The sequence below is a fragment of the Microtus ochrogaster genome, chromosome 19 (assembly GCF_000317375.1).
Source record: "Microtus ochrogaster isolate Prairie Vole_2 chromosome 19, MicOch1.0, whole genome shotgun sequence".
Classification (NCBI taxonomy): domain Eukaryota; kingdom Metazoa; phylum Chordata; class Mammalia; order Rodentia; family Cricetidae; genus Microtus; species Microtus ochrogaster.
The window spans coordinates 23,123,370-23,143,448 of NC_022021.1; the positions used below are offsets into that span (position 1 = coordinate 23,123,370).

At 42.4% G+C, this 20,079-nt stretch overlaps 2 protein-coding genes across 5 annotated transcripts in view; one reads left to right on the plus strand and one right to left on the minus strand.

The window, feature by feature from the left end:
• Nucleotides 1-5,832, minus strand: part of Ttc37 (tetratricopeptide repeat domain 37) — a 98,583-nt gene extending 92,751 nt beyond the window's left edge. For 2 of the 4 annotated variants that reach the window (XM_026783778.1, XM_026783777.1), the window contains exons 1-2: nt 5,437-5,525; nt 5,156-5,226 (exon numbers count right to left, since the gene is read on the minus strand). Coding sequence is in view for 1 of the 4 variants with exons in the window: in XM_026783776.1 (XP_026639577.1) it covers nt 5,156-5,226; nt 5,787-5,795 (80 nt within the window). In the remaining 3 variants the exon portion in view is untranslated. Of the gene's footprint in view, nt 1-5,155; nt 5,227-5,436; nt 5,526-5,786 lie in introns of those variants that run through there. The other 2 variants (XM_005356551.3, XM_026783776.1) reach the window with 2 other exon arrangements.
• A 160-nt stretch (nt 5,833-5,992) lies between these two features.
• Arsk (arylsulfatase family member K) overlaps nt 5,993-20,079 on the plus strand; it is a 26,911-nt gene continuing 12,824 nt past the window's right edge. The window contains exons 1-4 of the mRNA XM_005356552.3: nt 5,993-6,207; nt 9,005-9,134; nt 11,659-11,818; nt 19,109-19,391. Coding sequence (XP_005356609.1) covers nt 6,082-6,207; nt 9,005-9,134; nt 11,659-11,818; nt 19,109-19,391 — 699 coding nt within the window. The 5' untranslated portion in view covers nt 5,993-6,081. The remainder of the gene's footprint in view (nt 6,208-9,004; nt 9,135-11,658; nt 11,819-19,108; nt 19,392-20,079) is intronic.

Genomic DNA, 20,079 nt, shown 5'->3' on the forward strand with positions numbered 1-20,079 from the left:
GGGAGGGGAGGGGAGGGGAGGGAAAAGAAGACTTTATGTGGGAGCACGCACAAGTTAGAAACAACATGTGGACCCACGCTCAGCTCATCCATGCATGACGAAACACAAAAAGACCCTGCTGCTCTGAAGAATACAATCTAAAGCTGGAGAGACATCTAAGACATCATGTGAACCATGAGAGAACCAAATGTTAAAGATTAAGAAGAAAAGTGCTGTAGGAATTTAGAGAAGGTGTGTTAGGTAAGCACACAATGTCTACTAGGAGAAGACAGGACATAACAGTGGAGAGGAAAAGAATTCCAGTCAGAGAAAGGGGAGACAGGAGGAGGGGAGAAGGAAGAGGAGTGAGAGAAAGCACAGCCGCCTAAGATGTTAGATCTTAAGAGTCAGGTGGATGAACGTAGAATAAGGACAGCAGCAGGGAAACATTACGACTGTATAAGTTATTTTGAAGCACACTAGAGACAAGCACACTTTCTCTTGATAACAGCTGCCGTATTCAATACCTTCCATAGCTATGTGTTTCCACATGGAATTCGTTACACTACAATATAACCATCCCTTCTCTTCTCATTCCTTCCTCCTTTATATACAGGCTCTCAGGTATTCCCTTCATCAAACACATATGCATGTATGAGTGCACAATGTGTATGCATGTTAATTCCAAATACTCCTAAGAGTGCCACTCCCTATGATGTTATCGAGGCCAAATACATTCAAACTAACACATATTTGTTTTAACCTGTAGTATAATTTTTTTTTAAAAAACAAAATCTATCACTAGTCCTTCTATTGAAGGAATAGGAAAGAACTATTAAGTAAAGACAGACTGCCTGCTTGTTACTTAGCAACCCACTCAGTTCCTACCTGTTATCACACCTGCATCTTCTTTTTGACCTGGATGTCAATCTGCTCCTTACCCACTTTTTTCATCTAAATTAAGTAAAACAACCATGAAATGGTGATATAAAACACCCAAACCCTTCCAAAGTTTTTAAAAATCAGATTCACCATGATTATAATGTGGGAGCTGATGTATGCTGTGAATATGCTTTATTGCCATTGGTTAATAAAGAAACTGCTTTTGACCAATGGATTAACAGAGTAATGTCAGGCTAAAAGAGATAGAGAGAGAGGAGGCAGAGTCAGGGAGAAACCACGTAGCTGCCGCTGGGGTAGCTGCCACTGGGGTAGCTGCCTCTGGGGACACGACTTTGTGGTGATGCATAGACTAGTGGAGATGGGTTAGTTTGAGATATAAGAGCTACCTAGAAATATGCTTAAGCTATCAGCCAAACAGTATTGTACATAATGTGGTTTCTGTGTGATTATTTCGGGGCTGAGCAGCCGGGAATGAACTAACAGCCTTCCGCCCACATGATCACAATCTAAAACGTGAGAAAATCTGAACAGACATGTAGAGAGTAAGTGGAGTTGAGGAGATGCCATGTAGTTACCAAAAAAGAAAGATGAAAACCGCCAGCCAGAACCCTACTGGTAGGCCATAACCTCGTGGTGATTCACAGGTTAATAGAAATGGGTTAATTTAAGATATAAGAGTTAGCTAAAATATGCATATGCTATTGGCTGAACAGTGCTATAATGAATATAGTTTCTGTGTTATTATTTGGGTCTGGGTGGCCAGGAAATGAATGAGCAGTCTTCGAATATAGGAGGTGATCATAGGAAGACACAAAAGGCAAAGAAGTGCTGAGATGATGTAACTACAGCACACAAACATTTTTTTTTAAGTTTAAAAACATTACTCAGCCCATCTGCAACTTCATCCCTTGCTCTCTGAAGATGTAGGTTTCTTGCCTGCTTAACTGCCAACAAACACTGAGTATGTCCTCTTCAAATAAGCCAGGACATAAGTACTAGCAAAAAAGCCTGCGCTATCCTGATCTACTCAACTCGAATGTAGTAGAACTTTTTAACTGTTCCACCAAGATGTGTGTTCTTCTCCAATTCAGTAAGTGTCCAAAAGCACTTCATATTGCTTAGAGCCCCTTAAATAATCAATCTCTGCTGGCTAGTTTTACGTCAGTTTGACACAAGTTAAAGTCATTGGGGGAGAGAATCTCAAATGGGGGGAGAGAACCATTAGGGTTGCAGGCAAGATGTTGAGAGCATTTTCTTCATTAGTGACTGCTGGGAGTGGGCCCAATCTATTGTGGGTGGGACCACACCTCGGCTGGTAGTTCTGGTTTCTATAAGAAAGCAGGCTGAGTAAGCCACGGGGAGCAAACCAGTAAGCCTCACCCTTTCATAGACTTTGCATCAGCTCCTGCCTGCCCTGTTGGAGTTCCTGTCCTGACTTTCCTCCCCAAGTTGCTTTGGCTATGGTGTTTCACCATAACAGCAGTAACTCTAACTAGGTCACAATCTTGTTGAGTAGTACATATAAGACACACCACAATCTAGGAACAAAATCTAGATCAGCAAAAGGAATGTCTCAGCACTCACACATCACTCTTGGATAGCCCTCCAGTTCTCTGTGTATCAGTGCTTCTCCCAACCATTCATTCTACTTACTTCTGCCTATTCTCATGTTACTCAAAATTAAAGGCCAAGGTGAAGTGTCAAGCATACAATCTGACCCATACCAAATTGACACTAGTCTGATCCTGTAACATTTATGACCTATGCCAGCATTTCCAAAAGTATATTTCAAAGAACATGCTTGAAGGTATTACTCCATGGTGCAGGAAATTTGTGTCCACCACAAAGATCTCACTCTTCAGTCTCAATATATACTGCCACCTTAAAGCCTCTGGGAAACCCTAACACCCCAACAAGCTGAGGCAGCAACCACCTGACATTTTAAAGACACTAGCATGCTCCAGAACATAACTTGAAATTACTGTTTTTGTGGTTTTTTAATTCAACCATTACTCATACTTTTTAATACCTTTCTAAATGTATATCTGTATGTTTCCCAAAACTGACTAGAAGTTCTTTAAGAAATTCTGTTGTTACTTTGGTATTAAAAGACCTGCAGAAGACCACAAGCTAGACCCAGAATGTTCAACTGAAGACCTAACATCTAAAGAGTAAAGTACTTTTACTAAAGCAACCTGAACCTAACATAGAAATCATTAGCTAATGATTATAGACAATACAGATCTGAGCCTGTTGTGGGGATAATTGTATCCCTGTGTTATATAGTAATTTTTTTCCAAATTAAAACATTCCATCCTGGAGGGAGGCTTAAGACTCAGAAAGTAAATAAAGCTTATGATGCTCAAGAAAAAATTCACAAGTCTCAGAAATCACCCGAAACATACATGATTACCAAAGCTCTTCCCACAAGGTAAAATAAGCAGTAACAAATGCGGGGCAGGATACTCTCAAGTAGCTGAGCTATTAACAGGGAGCTTCAAGAACACAGCCTTCTGGAATTATCACCCATGTTGGAAGGGCTTTTCAGTGATGCATCAACCTTTGACTCATCCATCTTCCTCTAAGTAAGTCCTCACCCATGCTCCTAAGTAAGCCCAAAAATTCATTAGTTCAGCAAACTGAACAATGAACAATGGTAGAGTTATTTTGATCTATTGCTGGTGCCCTATCTGGAGTGAACAGATGTTTGTTCATGTTTCCACAGGAAGACATACAACACCCCCAAAATTCACACATCAAAGTATCAGTCCCCATATTTCAGAATACAACAGTATTTACAAAGTACAAAGGTAATGAAAGCTAAATGAGGTAGGAAGACCCTGATCCAATCTGTCACTCCCAAAAGAAATTTAGACACACCAGGAAGCACATGCACAGAAGACACACTGAGGTACAAGACAGAAACAATGGCCTTAAAAGAAATCAAACGTTACAACTCTTTGATGCCGGACTTCTAAACTCCAGAATTATGAGAAAATAAATTTCTGTTATGGCATTTTGTTTTATCAATCATAAACCAGAGCTCCAATCCTGAATGGTATCTAGCTACATAAACCCATGCACACATAAAAGTTCCTTTGCTCACAGAATAACTCAGTGATTAACTTTTGTTGAACATTCTATGTTCAGATGACAGTCATTAAACAATGAAGGAATCTGAAGAACTGGGTAAAGTCTGAAAAGGCTACTAATGGAGAGGAAGTGGGAAGATAAGCTTCTGGCCATGTAAAATCGAAGAGCAATAAATGAGTGGTTACATGTAGCTGTCCCGCTCAAAATCAGAACTTGTAATACTTAAGCCTACACAAATGTGGGATGAGGTGCTCAAAGAAATGTTTACCGTCAGGAAAGATGAAGTAAAGGCTGGAACATTTAAGGCCCACTGACTGTCAGATGGAAAGTAGACCTCTTAGATTCTAGCAACACTTTGTCTCTGGGTCCCTAAAATATCTATGTTGCATCAACCCACTGCAGCACCTGCTCTCACTCACACAGCAAGGGCAGAAACAAGGAGAAAAAGATGTGCTCCTGTCATCAAAAGAAGGGCCTGAAGAAACAAAGCCCTCGGGAAATATTAGTAGTCAAAGAACCATTACTATGCCAAAAAAGAAAGCTAAATATAATTTTTCTAAATCTAAATGCCAGTTGATATTGATTCTGAAAAATATGTTCTACATTCCAAATTAACTCAACATAATGTTGGGGACTGTGCCCTGTTTAGGAGGCAATCTACCTGGATAACTGTTCTTACTGTACTGTTACTTTGTTTGTTAGGTTCTTCTCCCCAAGACTGTAAACTCCTCAGAGACAAAGAGTGTGTTTTTGCACACCCACACACATCTGCAGAGTGACACTATACTCACAATTTTGTTCACTAATAGAGATGAAATTCAGTAGACTCATAAAAATTTGCAACTGGAGACAAAGTATCTCTGAGTTAGGGCACTGACTTTTCAATTTCCTTGCACAAACCCTGGAAAAGTCATTTAACCTCCCGGTCTGACCGTCTACAAAGTAGTCAGAGTGAAGGCTACAAAATAGATCCCACAAAAAAATAAGTTACACAGTAAATACATAGTAAGGCTTAAGACCACACAGCACATACCGCTATGCATTAAATATGTATTTCCTCATTACAATTATTCTGTACAAAATGCTGCCAGATATTATAGTTAAGTTTTTAAATAAATAGAACTCTTCCTTCTTGTCAAAAAAAATCAAAACAATTGGTTTAATGTACAAGTGTACGTACCTGGAGCTATAATAAGTGAAGAATTTGAGTTTGAGATAGAAACTTGCTGTTCCGGAATTCTCCAAAGGAATCTAACAACCAAAAGAGAAATAGCATTATCCTGCGCCCAACTATTGTGCTCCGAACCTACGTCAATTAGCAGCACACATCACACAGCCCACATTTTATTTTCGAACCTGTTTCTTTCTTTCTCACTGTCCCCGCCCCCTTGCGACTTGGCAAAGAGCAGCCAAGCTTTCCCGTATCTAGAAACTGAAACTTAACAAAGCCCGGCTCCTCACCGCACACCACCAGCATAGTCCTTAGTGCCCCGGCCAAAAGAGGCAATCCAACGAGGCAGGCTGCGTGACCAGGGCTCAGCAGCCGCACGGGATCCAAACCACTACCCGGCCCACACCTGGGGCGATCCGGCGTTGGCCACAGGGGCACAGCCCATCCAACTAAGTGACAGAAGCACTGCCACCTCATCACCGCCAAGTTCACTATGCCAGGGAACATTGGGTCACGCTGTCCCGTGCAAAGGAGGACGACCCCTAGCAGCACCTCCAGGCACAACCCCTTCTCCCCCAATGCCATTTCAACTGCCTTTAAAATGTAACTTCTGCTCAAAGCGAAAGCAACCAGAACCCACCTGGCACATGCTGGACTGCCGCAAAGTAGAAGCGCATGCGCATTTCCTCAGGCATCGCTTTCGTGAGGGGAAGTAGCTGAGCATCATTAGCTCGAGATTTGATTAAAATGGTCTTTACACGGGTTAAGAGTGAGAGAGGGACTCCATGCTTGCGCATGCGCATGGTCGAGCCTGATGGGAGTTGTAGTTTCGCGGTGACCCCCACATTACTTCAGTATACGGAATCCAAATCGTTGTTGGGCGGCAGTCCAGAGGAGACCGGCTCAGTGGCCGCGTCTGCACACAGCTGCAGGCGATGCTGCCGCTGTGGGTGTGTGTGGTCGCGGCTTCTGCGCTCGCGGCGCCCGCTCCCGGGACCCAAGAGCAGAAGCTGCAAGTGGCCCAGAGGCCCAATGTGGTGCTCGTTGCCAGTGACTCCTTCGTAAGTAGAGGGAGGACGGCGAAAGGACGCCACAGCCTGCAGAGAGCCCTCAGGGAGAGCGGACCGTGGGGTTGAGAGGTCCCGCACGTGCATACCTGCAAAGTAATAGTTAAAAGGCTCTGGCGACCCTTCTGCCTCAACCTCTCTAGAGAGACTACACCCGCGCGCCACGGGCGGAGATTTTCACGAATTTTTAATACCAGACTAGGTCCACCAAAGCATTTTTGCCATTATTAGTTAATGTATCCTGGTTTAAGTAAGTTATGAAGGGAAATGCATTGTGCATTTTCATAAAAGCTTATTTGTTTTCCAAAATGATGTGTTAGTCACCCACACTTGCAAAAATTAATGTTTGGGTAAGAAATGAAGGAAATTTAATTTTCTAAACCAGCGGTTCTCAATCTATGGGTCGCAATCCTCTGGGATTCGAACCACTTTTTCACAGAGGTTGCCTAAAACCATCAGAAATATCAGATTAGGTTGCGTTTCCTAACAGTAGCAAAATTACGGTTATGAGGTAACAACAAAACAATCTTTGGTGTCACCACAAAATGAGGGACTGCACTAAAGAGTTTCAGCGTTAGGAAGATTGAGAACCACTGATCTTGACATTTAATAACTGTGTTACCAGTGATTTAAATATTAGTTGTTATAATTTAATCTACTTTTGCCAGGAAGTGGTGCTGCACGCCTTTAATCCCAGTACTTGAAGAGGCAAAGGCAGGTGGATCTCTGTGAGTTCCAAGGAGAGCCTGGTCTACAGAGTAAGTTTCAGGACTGCCAGGAATGTTGTCTCAAAAAGACAAAAAAAAAAAAAAAAAAAAAAAAAAAGTACTTTCTTGAAAAAGAAGGATGATAAAAACATAATTCTTTTCGATTTCAAAGCTTATGACAAAGCTACAATAATCACAATAATATGTTACAGGCAGAAAGATAAATATTCAGAGCAATAGAATTGATTTAAGAGTCTAGAAATAAATTCTGATAAACAAGTAATGCTGAAATTAAATATCCATATATTTAATTTCAAAATAAATTAAAAGAACAAAATTGAGCCCTGTCTTCCACCATATGTAAAAATTAACTTAAAATAAGTTTATGAATTAAAGACTTCGTCATGAAAATGGAAGTATAAATTTTCATAATGTTGGATTAGGCAACTTAAAAGGAGCCAAAGATTTAAAAAATATTTCCCCATAGAATATACACAGGTGGCCAATAAGCACATAAGACGTTTACAAGCATTGATAATCATTAGGGAACTGTAGGTCAAACCATAGTGAGACTCTATGTAGATCAAACCATCTCATTCCCATAAGGATAGTTAGAATCAAGAAGGCATGAAAGTATTAGGGGATTGTTTGAGAAGATACAGGGAGTCCCAGGAGGGGGAGGAGGTAAATATGTTCAAAGTATGAAACCGTTGTGTTATTTTGAACAGTTAACATATAAGAAGTTCTTCCGTATTCTAATTACACACGCCCGCGCACACACACAGTAGACAATGACCACAGTTTGTGAGACTGTGGAGGAATTGGAAACCTCGTACACTGCTGTGGAGAATGTTTGTAAAGTGGTAAAGCCACCTTGGAAAGCATTTTAACTAGAGTTACTATGCAATCCAGCAATTCTATTCCTATGAGTTTGTGTCTAAGAGAAATGAAAACAGAGTTCACACAAAAACTTTTATATGACTATTCATGGCAATATTATGGTAGAAGCCTTGAGTCGTGGTTGTGTTTGTCCCAGCAATAGGATACACTAGAACAATGCGTGACATCTAAACTTCTCCTTTGGTTCTCCTTGGTCCGGAATGATGCCATGGCTCAGAAGCAGCAATTGGAAAGTGTTAGAACCAGAGCCACAGTTGCGATGTAGCTCATTTGGTACAGTTCTCACCTAGCATGAGATCAACCAGCAGCACCACAGAAGGAGGGCATGGTAACGTCTGCCTCTGATCCCAACACCCAGGAGGCGGAGACTGGGCATCATCGAAGTTAATTTACTAGTGTTCTTTTACCTCTCCCAGTGGGCTGTGGGTGTCCTGGGAATGGGCCTCTATTCTGTCTCACCATTGTATCCTCAGATGTTACAAGGTGCCTGACACATAAACACATAGGTATTTAAAGTTTATTAAAATAATTTTTAAATTATTTTTTCATTCTTCAAAAGAACTTTCCAAGAAGCACTTTAATATATGCAAATATAATTGAGCATAAAACTCTCTCCAGTCTTGTTTAGGTACTAGATTCTTAAAACATAGCTCAGTGCTTGCTTTTTATTCTTCTTGAGATTTCATACAAACATATTCTCCTACTTCTTTCCTCTTCTCCTCCTTCTCCTCTTCTCCTTCTTCTCCTTCTCCTCTTCTCCTTCTCCTCCTTCTGCTTGGATTTTAGCATTTTATGGTCTTTTCTTAATTTAACAACCCAAATTTTCTAGCTTCCTGTCTTTGGCTTTTGTATCCCAATATTGGTTTAAGTATGAGTAACAGCTCTATGAAGCAGCATCATAAAGTAGCACATTTTCGTGTGCTAGCGCAGATAGAAATGAAAAGAACATTGCTGCCACCACCTCTCCTGTTCAAGGAGAGGGACTGACTGTAGGAAGATGAGAGACTAGGTTGGGAATGGGGTGCCTCAGAGGGCAAAATGGAGCGATACACTGTACTGATGGTCTGAGTTTGCTGTCTGCACAATAAAAGTTAAAGTGGAAGGGTAAGAATGGACACCTAAAATTGTCCTCTGCTTTCTCTGTGTACATGATGACCAACAGTGGTTGGATTTCTTTATTTCAGGATGGAAGACTAACATTTCAACCCAGAAGTCGGGTAGTAAAACTTCCCTCTATTGACTTGATGAAAGCTCATGGCACCACCTTCCTGAATGCCTACACTAACTCTCCCATCTGCTGTCCGTCTCGTGCAGGTATGACAATGCTAATGGAACGGGCTGATCCCTAAAACGACATCTACGTGTGAAATATCATATGCAAACCTATTTTAAAACCTATTGTAAAGTCGCTTCTGGTACCTAATAAAAAATACCTTGGGGTAACTGCTGTGTGTTCTATGGTGTCAATGTTCAGGTCATTCGAATTTCTAATTTTTCTGAAGAATTTCTTTGATTTAGAATTGAATTTGAATTTCTTGTTTCTCGGAAGAAAAGCTTTTTCTTGCGTGGGATGCTGTCTAGTTCCTGTGTTGCTGTTTCATTTCTTCCTTTGGCTGTCAAGCAGATGTCAAGAGAGTTCTGTGTTTAGGATGTCTTTCCACAAGGCTTGGGGAAGAGTCAGCAGCTCTCTGGATGCTCTTCCCAGGCAGAACTAAGGTTCATGTGTATCTTAAGTTTCCCAGGGATTGCAGACTTTATACCTCATTACTTTCTCTGCTGTCACCATTCGTGTCCATCACGAGTCTCCATGCTCATCTGACTATAATGATTTAGCACACAGCCGTGGTTTGGATGGCGAGCAGGTGACCGTAAGCCATGAGTTTAGAAAGTGAAAATTTGTTCTTAAGACTCTTGTCTGAATGTTGCTCTAGTTACCTTCTTTCCGTGCGGCCTGTGGTCATCTGCCATGGAACCTCTGAGATGAGAGTCTCTGTGATTTCAGTTGTCACCATGGTCACTTTATTTCCAGCACTGTGAACTATCTGGTCACCAACAGTTAAAGGGAACCTATATTATCCTAATTGATATTTCAGTGATGAAAGATAAGATACATCGTATGTAAAAACATGTTTGCTAACTTCTCTCCTGTGTTGACTAGAAGGAGCCCACGATGGGTAAGCTGATTCTAAACCTCTTGGACCCTGTGCAGGAAGCAGCCCAGGGTCTCATCCACACAGTGCAAATGTAGTTGTCCACTGAAACAGTATGAGAAAGTGGCTCTAGACTCCAAAGGTCTCACAAAAGGGTCTTTCATAGTGATAAAAGTGATTAGTGTATTCTTGCTATATTTGGTGATATTCTAAATATCGTCTTAATATTTTGTATATAATCCTCATACTTCCATGAGCATAGTTACTGTCATTAGCCCAGTTTGCAGAAGAAAACTAAAACAAAGAGGTCGAATAACTTGAGAGTATATACCAGACTATGGTTATTGTGACTCAACCCCACCTCTCAGTAAGCGTGTTGTTATATCAGAAAAGAAAGGAGGGCCTTGGAAGATGACTCACTTGTTAAAGTGCTTACCCACAGGCGAGAGACATGAGTTTGAAACCCAACACCTCTGTATCTAAATAATATTAAACTGGGTGCGGCAGTGCATGCCTGTAACGCTAGCACTGGGAGACAGAGTCAGAGAGATTCTTGAAGCTTGCTGATGTGCCAAGCAAGCCAAACGGCAAGCTCCTGATTCAGTGAGAGCAACCCTACCTCAAAAATGGTTTAGGGAGATACCCTTGACATGCACACACAAAGGAAAGAAAGTACCTCCAACCTACTGTGCGTGCACCAGAAATGGGAACAGGAAACCTGTGTTTGCACACAGAAATGAGAACAGGAAGCCTACTGTGTATGCACCCGGAAATACGAACCAGAAACCTACTGTGTGTGCACACAGAAATGAGAACAGGAAGCCTACTGTGTGTGCAGCCAGAAATGAGAACCGGAAACCTACTGTGTGTGCACCCAGAAATGAGAATAGGAAACCTACTGTGTGTGCACGCAGAAATGAGAACAGGAAACCTACTGTGTGTGCACCTGGAAATGAGAACCGTAAACCTACTGTGTGTACATGCAGAAATGAGAACAGGAGAGGCTGGAGAGATGGCTCAGTGGTTAAGAGCACCACCTGCTCTTCCAAAGGTCCTGAGTTCAATTCCCAGCAACCATATGGTGGCTCACAACTATCTGTATGGAGATCTGGTGCCCTCTTCTGGCCTGCAGGCAGAGCACTGAGAATACTGTATACATAATAAATAAATCTTTTTTTTTAAAAAAAGAAAGAAATGAAAACAGGAAACTTACTGTGTGTGCACCCAGAAATGAGAAAAGAAAAGGAGGTGTTTACTAAAGTTTGAGAAAATGAGGACACACAGCATCTCTTTTTCCTTTCTTTTTCTTAGAAAAACCTAGTGAAAAGATAATGAATAGGAAAGTCCTTGAAAGGTAAGGGAAACAATGTCTATAATTGTCACTACTCTAACTTATGGTTTAAAAAAACTAGAAAAAAATACATACAGAAAGCTTTTCTGACTGAAAAACACTAATGATGTGCAAGCTTTATATTTAATTCCAGCCATAAATATAACAAATACCTTAATCAACTTAACCTCCAGCCTTGGTGAATAGAAATCCTTGTAGGGCTTGCCCTCCGATAAAATGGGTACCAGTGACCTGCTGAAGCTGATGGCATTTCTTATTCCAGATCACAGACCGAAACAGCCAATAATGATTAAGCTTTAACTTTCATCCGTTCCTTTCATTTCTCTTTTCACCTCAGCGATGTGGAGTGGCCTCTTCACTCACTTAACAGAATCTTGGAATAATTTTAAGGGTCTTGATCCAAATTATACAACATGGATGGACGTCATGGAGAAGCATGGCTATCAGACTCAGAAGTTTGGAAAACTAGACTATACTTCGGGACATCATTCCGTTAGGTAAGATGAAAGCAAATGCTGCCCCCTGCTGCACACTCATGGACTCTGCATGCTTACTTTACCACAGGGCTTACTTTACCCTTACTCCCTCTAGTATGCCAATTTGGCTAAAGCTTAACTTCGTTTAATCTTCTTAAAATATTAAACTGTTAACATTCTGATGGGTTTTTGTCTAAAACATTAATATCTATGGTTAATGGATTTAGATATTTGTGAAATAGCTTAGCCTCTGAATTATTTTGTGAGTTTCCTATATATCTTTTTCATTTTACAGTCTTTGTAACAGTAGCCTATTTACCTTTGAGGGTTCTCTAGAACTTGAAACTATTGTAACTTTCCTCTCCTTTTAGTAAACCTTTAAATGGCAGGCAGCTAGCTTAGCTAGGGCTTTGGCTCCAGGGTAGACAAGGCGCTCAGCATGCACAGGGCCCTGGGTTCTACCCACACCACCACAAAAACAAACAATCAGCTGCACACTTTGGTAAAGAGTAATCTCCTAGTTTTGAATTCTAGTTTCTCTACTATAGTTTGAATTCTAGTAATTTTGAACATGCCTACTCTCTCTGAACTCCGCTAATGTGATGGTTAAACTGGACAAGAAGGGCAGGGAAGTGCTAACGTGCAGGCCTGAAATTTACCTTAACAATATTTGCCCACCCATATGGTTGGCCCTGGCTGGTGTCTGGAAACTCAGGTTTCAAGGGTGTTTTCCACCTTTCTGTAACTGTAGGCGTGTGCTGGGGTGCTTGTGTTAATCAGCTTTCTTCAGAGACAGGTTTTTGGTATGGTGTGTCTGAGTCACCAGGGTTCTGCACATGCTTGGACTAGAGGCAGAGCTTCCCCCAACGTCACAGTTCCACACTGGGAGATTCGGGGGTGCCCTGAGCTCTCTGCACAGAAGCTTGTGCCTATGCTTCTTCACCCCTGCTTCTCTTTGTGTTGTTTGCTTTGTGCACTTTAATGTAAAAACATATCCCAAGTCCTAAAGTTCCGCCTACAAAGCTGGGTGTGGTCTTCAGTTCCCTAACACTGGGGACTTACAACAAAAACAGAAGACTAGGTAGCACCTTTTGCCTAGAAAGTGATCGTTGAGAGTGACAATATTAATAGTGGCGAGCCATGGCAAGTGAGAGAATTGAAAACTAAATGTCATAAGGTGACAAATTAAATAGTGTTCCACCCAAACTTCATGGGACTTCAGAATGTTATCTTATCTGGAAATAGATCCTAACTGCAGTTATAACTAGTTAAAGTCTCAAGGTGACACTCTGTACTTAGGATCAACTCTTATTGGAAGAAGGGAAGGCAGCGATGCACAGAGAACACAGTTAAGGGCAGAAGCAGAGACTGGAGTGATAGCAACAAGTCAGATGTGACAGAATCTCAGGAAGACACAGCACAGTCTGGCAGAGAGCCTTCAGCAGGAGTGTGGCTCTGATGGCTGACTTCAGACTTCCCATCTCTAGAGGTGGGAAGCGCACACTCTGCTTTAAGTGATTCATTCTGTGGTAATTTACTAAGCAAGCCCTAAGGAGGCAGTGTAGTGAGTTTGTGGTTAAACCAATGCTAGAATACTCTGAGTATTATTTTGCTGTTATTTCTAATATTAAATTTCTCCCCTTTTCTGTTTAAACTCTAAAATATAGCCACACTCCTCCCTTCTGTCTCCTATCACGGTGCTATCCCTTCTGTGGGAGAGCATGCCCAGCTTGCTCACCGCCTGCCCCTTCTGTCTCCCATCACGGTGCTGTCCCTTCTGCCAGAGATCATCCCCAGCTTGCTCACCATCTGCCCCCCCTCAGGCTCCTGTCATTCCTCCCTGAGTTATCAGTGGCCTCCAGCTGGACTCAACAGTGATCTATAAATGTACACCTGATCAATCACATGACTGACCTGCTTTGAACCCATGAGTTATTCTTCCTTGATTTCATTAGAATCCCACACCCAGCATGGTTTATATGACCCTGCCTGCCGACATTCTGGATTCATGCCATGCACTAATGCATGTCCTTAATGTGCTTTCACCAGGGACTGTTGTCCAAGGTGCCGGGCCTTCTGGGTAAAATCTCACCTTGTATTCTGCTTTGCCTTAAGAATTTAGCAGAGGAGGCTGGAGAGATGGCTCAGAGGTTAAGAGCACTGATTGTTCTTCCAGAGATCCTGAGTTCAATTCCCAGCAATGACATGGTGGCTCACAACCATTTGTAATGAAATCTGGTGCCCTCTTCTGGCCTGCACGCATACATGCAAACAGAACACTGTATATGTAATAAATCTTAAAAAAAGAATTTAGCAGAAAGGAGGGCAGACAACATGCAGTGTGAGAAGTGATGTTATCCTGCTTACCATCCTTCTCACCTTGGGAAGATTCCTTAATTCCCCTTAAGTTTGGAATCTGTTCACTTATTGAACAGCTGAGTCTTATCTGGTTAACATTGAAGATACTGTAATAGGAATAAATGAAACTGTCTGTGGCAGTTCCTGGTGCAGAATGAACATCTGTTCTGTGGGAAAGATTGGAGTGATGTGGATCCAGTCAGCAAGCCTTACAACTCCTGCCTTTCTGAAGTGATTTACATTTCCCATTATTTCATGGAATTTCACAAATTTCTCCTGAAAATATTTCCCTTTATTTTTATAGAGAAAATGTACTTGTGGTGGTTTGAGTGAGAGCTGCCCCCATAGGATCATATATTTAAATACTTGACTCCAGTTGGCAGAACGACTAGGAAAGGGTGGGAGGTGGGACCTGATTAGAGGAAGTCTGTCACTGGGGGTGAGCTTTGAGCTTTCAGAAGCTCACACAATTCCCAGTCAGTTCTCTCTGCCTCGTGCCTGTGGGTTGACACGGCACCATGCCTGCTGTTGTAATGCTCCCTGCAATGACTATCATAAACCCCAAAACTGTGAGTCCAAATAAATGCCTTTTGATAAGTTGCCTTGGTCGTAGTTTCTTATCACAGCAGTCAAAAAATAAGTAGGACATAAACTGGAATCAGGGAGTGTTCTGCTGCAGAGACAGGTCTGATCATGCTGCCTGTGCAGGGAATGTGGAAGACTTAAGGGCTTTGGATTAGGGAAGCCATTGAATGCTATAAATGGGGATTAATGGGACATCCTCATAGGAGCCTGGAAGACAGTGTTACAGAGAGCAGTGTGGACTTATGGAGGCCCAGCTCAAGGTTTCAGAGGGGAACAACATTAGACACTGCCATTCTTGTGATATTTTAGCAAAAATATGGCTACTTCCTGACATTGTCTCCAAATTTGCCTGAGTCTAAACTGAAAAACAATGAATGATGTTCTTGGTCCAGGACATTTCAAGACAACCTGATGTTGACTCTGTGGTGTTATTGCTTGTTATGCAGGTCTGTGTAAAAAGAGAATGAGCAGGGCAAAGGGAACCCGAAATGTGCAGCTAGAGCACTCACAGAGCAGGAGATTCCGTGTTAGAGATTCACAGCTAGAACACTCACAGAGCAGGAGATTCCATGTTAGAGATTCACAGCTAGAACACTCACAGAGCAGGAGATTCCGTGTTAGAGATTCACAGAGCAGGAGATTCCATGTTAGACCCGAAGCCGATGGAGTCAAAGTTGCATGATGGCAGTGGCTCAGGCGAGGTCCTACCCAACTAACCCTGCAATTTGTGGAAGATTTTTATTCCTCCTAAAAAGCAGCTACCAAAGAAAACTTAGGCAAATATCATTCAGGGAGGGGCCAAGTTCCATCCCAAGCAGGCACACAGACCTGGCAGCATGGGGCCACATGCTTCTGGCATTAGAGTCCTGAAGGGTACAGGAGTGAAAGATCATGGGATCTTCCTTGGCCTGCGATTAAGGAAACTCAGGGGAGTCCCTGCGTGGAGGCCCTGAGAGGCAGGCCTTTGGGTGAAACTGTACAGTGAAGCCTGGATGGTGTTGGAGACACCAGAACCATGGGGTGTCTGCAGCGACCTGCGTAAGTGAGTGGACCAGACTAACAGAGAGAAGTGTGTTGTAGTCAGCAAAGCTGCGCATGTTAAGCCATCGAAGCCATTTGACTTCAGTCAAGGAGTCTAGAGTTTGCCCTGATAGGTTCTGGTCTTGCTTGGGTCTAATATTCCCTCAGTATGCCTCCATTCCTCTCTTTTGGAATGCTAATATATATTCTGTGCTGTTTTATATGACAGGTATGTAAGCTGGTTGTGATTTACTGTTAACATTGCCATGAGTCTCAGAAGAGACTCTGGACTTTGACCTTTTAAACAGTGTTGAGATTGTGACAGATTATAAGGACTTTTTAGAGTTGGACTAAATGAATTTTGCGCTATGATATGACCACAAGTTTTTGGGAGTCAGGGAGTAGAATGTAGTAATTTGAATGAGAATAGCCCCCATAGGCTCATATGTTGGTCCCTTTTGGTGGAACTGTTTGGAAAAGATTAAGAGGTATGGCCTTAGAGAAGGGATGTCACTGAAGGTGGACTTTGAGTTAGCTCTCTCTGCCTCTTGCTTATGAAATAAGAAGTAATATTTCAGTTACTGCTCCAGCATGATGCCTGTCTGCCTGCTCCTGTGATCCCTGCCATGGTGGTCCTTGCCCCCTAAAATTATAAACCCTAAATAAATACTTTCTTTTATAAGTTACCGTGGTCATGGTGTTTTATCACAGCAATGGAAAAGTAATTAGGACAATATTCTTATTTATGGTGTGCCATGAAATGTTTCTATAAAATGTATTTGTATAATACACAAATCATGGTTTGTCTCTATATTAGTTACTTGTCTCATTGTTGCCATAAAATACCTGACAGAAGCAACGTGGGGAAGAAAGGGTGGGATTTGGCTCACAGTTCAAAGGGACTGTTCATGCTATCAGGGAGGTCAGGACAAGAAGAGCATGAAGTGCTCATAACCCTGAAACTTGAGTCAGCCGGCAGAGAGGGCTGGAAGCGGCTGCTTGCTCACTTCCTTCTCTTATTCATTACAAGACCTCAGCCTAGGAAGGTGCTGCCTATCGAGAGAGGGAGGAGTTGCAGGATCTGCCCGTTTCTGATTGGCCAACTCTAGCCTGCCCAGACCTTGCAGGCTCGAGGGCTCAGGAGCTGACCAGGATGGAGGTAGCAGTCCAGCCTCACCAGGGAATGGACAAGTGGTAAACCGGAAGTGCAGAGCTGGGGGGAGGGAGGATTGGCTGTGACAAGGCCAGTCGAGGTAAGTGGGAGCAGCCATGCAGGTCGGGCCCCCAGCTCCAAGCCCACACTCACCTGGGGTACCCTGCCTCACCAAGGCTTGGTTGGTGCTGTTTGCACCTCTGCCTGGTGCCTTCTCACTGCCCACATTAAGTGATTCTTCACACCTCAGTTAACCTAATCTAGACGTTTTCGCTCAGAGGTACCCTGAGGTTAGTCTCTTTGGTTAGTCTAGATCCTGTCAACTTAGCTGTCAGAGCTGACCATCACCGTATCCTCATACACCCCTTCTCAGGGTAAAAACTCTCAGAGTCCTTAATATTCTGAAGTGCTTAATAAATATCTGCCTACCTCACCAGGTAATAGGAAAGCAGGATGGCTTTCTGCTTAGGACGTTGTTATAATGCTGATCCCGAAGTGTGTGTTTCTCCACTTATGCCATGCCACACTCCCCTCGGCCTGTGAGAACCACAAGTCTAGTTTCAGCTTCCAGATCTACTTTTTCAAGAAGTGAGCCCATGCCCTACTTGTCTTCTGTGCCTGGCTGGTTCCACTTGACACAGTGCCGAGTTCCCACTGTGGCAGCACGCATGGCAGAACGTCATTTTCCTGCGACTGAGCACTCCTCCAGTGTATAGAGCACATTTTCTCTATACTCTCTCTGGTGGATGAAGGCTTTAGATTGTTTTAGGGGGGTTATATTGTTTTTTGATTGTTTTGCTTTTGCTTTTTGTTTGCTTGTTTTTCAAGATAGGGTTTCTCTGGATAGCCCTGGCTGTCCTGGAACTCTCTGTAGAACAGGCTGGCCTCAAACATAGAGACCTACCTACCTACCTCTTGCCTTCCAAGTCCTGGGATTAAAGAAAGGCATGCACCACTGTGCCTGGCAGTCTGGTGAATTTTTTGAGAGTTTTAATTTCTTCTTTTAAAAGTTCTGTGTGTATGTGGCTGGGGAGGAGAAAGAGGGGACTCTTGCATGCTCACATGCCATGGTGCGAGTTGAGGTCAGAGGACCACTTTCTAGAATCCATTCTCTTCTTCCGTCATGTAGGTTCTGGAGAATGAACGTGGGTCTTCAAGTTTGGGTGGCAAGTGCTTTTATCTACTGAGCCACCTCCCTCAAACTGTTCCTTGGTTGACCTGATTTGCCCCCACCTTAAGGACACCCTGATTTACTCTGCGTCTTTTCAGTTGTTGCCTGTCTGTTGGCTCTTTCTCACTGCAGTTACTGTGAATAATACTGCCTTTCTTTTAGTACCTCTTTCTGATAGGAATCTAGAAATGTTAAAATTAAAAATTAGGCATATAAAGAATATGAGATTTTTCAGACTTTTTATAATTTCCTAGTAAGGTTAAAATAAATAGTTGAAGGTGTATGGGTAAACCAGCATTCCTACCAGCAACTGGAGTAGCATAGGCATTCTTAGCAGAGAAAGCAATGGAAAAGAAAATTACTAGGAATATGAAATACTTTACCTAATGTCTTACTTAGGGTTATTATTGCTGTGCTAAATCACCATGACCAAAGCAGCTTGGGGAGAAAAGGGTTATTTGACTTACACTTCCACATCAAGTTCATCACTGGAGGAAGTCAGGACAGGAACTCACATAGGGCAGGGACCTGGAGGCAGGCGCTGACACAGAAGCCATGGAGGGTGCTGCTTACAGGCTTGCTCCCTATGGCCTTCTCAGGACTATGTGCCAGGGCTGGCACCACCCACAAGAGGCTTGCCCCCACCCATCAGTCACTAATTTAAAAAATGCCTTACAGCTAGATCTTATGGAAGCAGTTTCTCAATTGAGGTTCCCTCCTTTCAGATAACGCTAGTTTATGTCAAATTGACATAAGACCAGCCAGCACAACTAAATATTTTTCTGTAAGAAAAATTACTAGTCTATGCAATCTGTCATAACCTTAGCACAAATCAATATTCAATTATATTCCATGGTTTTTCAAGATGTGATATTTAACTTTTTAACCGAGATGTGTTGTGATACAGTTATCTAAACACTTAAGGAAATCTTAACAGTTTCCCTGTTTCTTTCCAGCATTTGTAGAGCCAGTTTCTAAGGCAGCGTGAATGTTTTCTGAACTGCTTATGTTCTTATACCCACAGTAACCGTGTGGAAGCGTGGACAAGGGATGTTGCATTCTTGCTCAGACAAGAAGGCAGGCCTGTGGTTAATCTTATCCCAGACAAGAACAGAAGGAGAGTGATGGCAGGGGACTGGCAGAATACAGACAGAGCCGTCGACTGGCTGAGGCAGGAAGCCATTAACTCCACCAAGCCATTTGTGCTTTACGTGGGACTGAATCTGCCCCACCCTTACCCTTCACCTTCTTCAGGGGAAAACTTCGGCTCTTCTACTTTTCAAACGTCTCTGTATTGGCTTGAAAAGGTAAGTATTCTGTGTGTGCCAAAAGTAGACATTCATGTCACACGCAGAGCCCCTGGTGCCAGCTCAGGTTTACTTTTATTATTTTTATGGAAAAATTAGAAACTTACACTTTTTCCTTTTTTGTTTTGTTTTTTGTTTGTTTGTTTTGAGACAGGGTTTCGCTGTGTAACAGCCCTGGCTGTCCCAGAACTAGCTCTGTAGAACAGACTGGCCTTGAATTTACAGAGATCCCCCTGCCTGCCTCTACCTCCCAAGTGCTGGGGTTAAAGGTCTGTGCCACCACTGCCCGGTGGGAATATATACTTTTAAACTAAAACAGTAATGAGTTTGTTAATAGGATAGTATTTTGAAAATAAAATATTAGTGCTTCTTGCCTGTATAGAGTTGCATATGATATGTTTATAAGAAGGAAATGGAAGACATTATCTCTGCAGTGTGGGCAGGCCTTATATCCCTAGTTCAGAATGCTAAAAATAATCACCCAAAAGGAAACTGAAAAACCATCTTAATTGTCAAAGGAAGAGTTTATCATTTTTTCTAAAAATTTTAAAAACATCTGTTAAAATATTTAAAATTTTGCCATGATTTGTCAATAGAGAGAGAAAATGTATTATTTAGTACATTGTGCTGAATACACAGAGATGTCTGGTATCAGTGTTGTAAAGAGCATACTAGGTACATTGTAAGC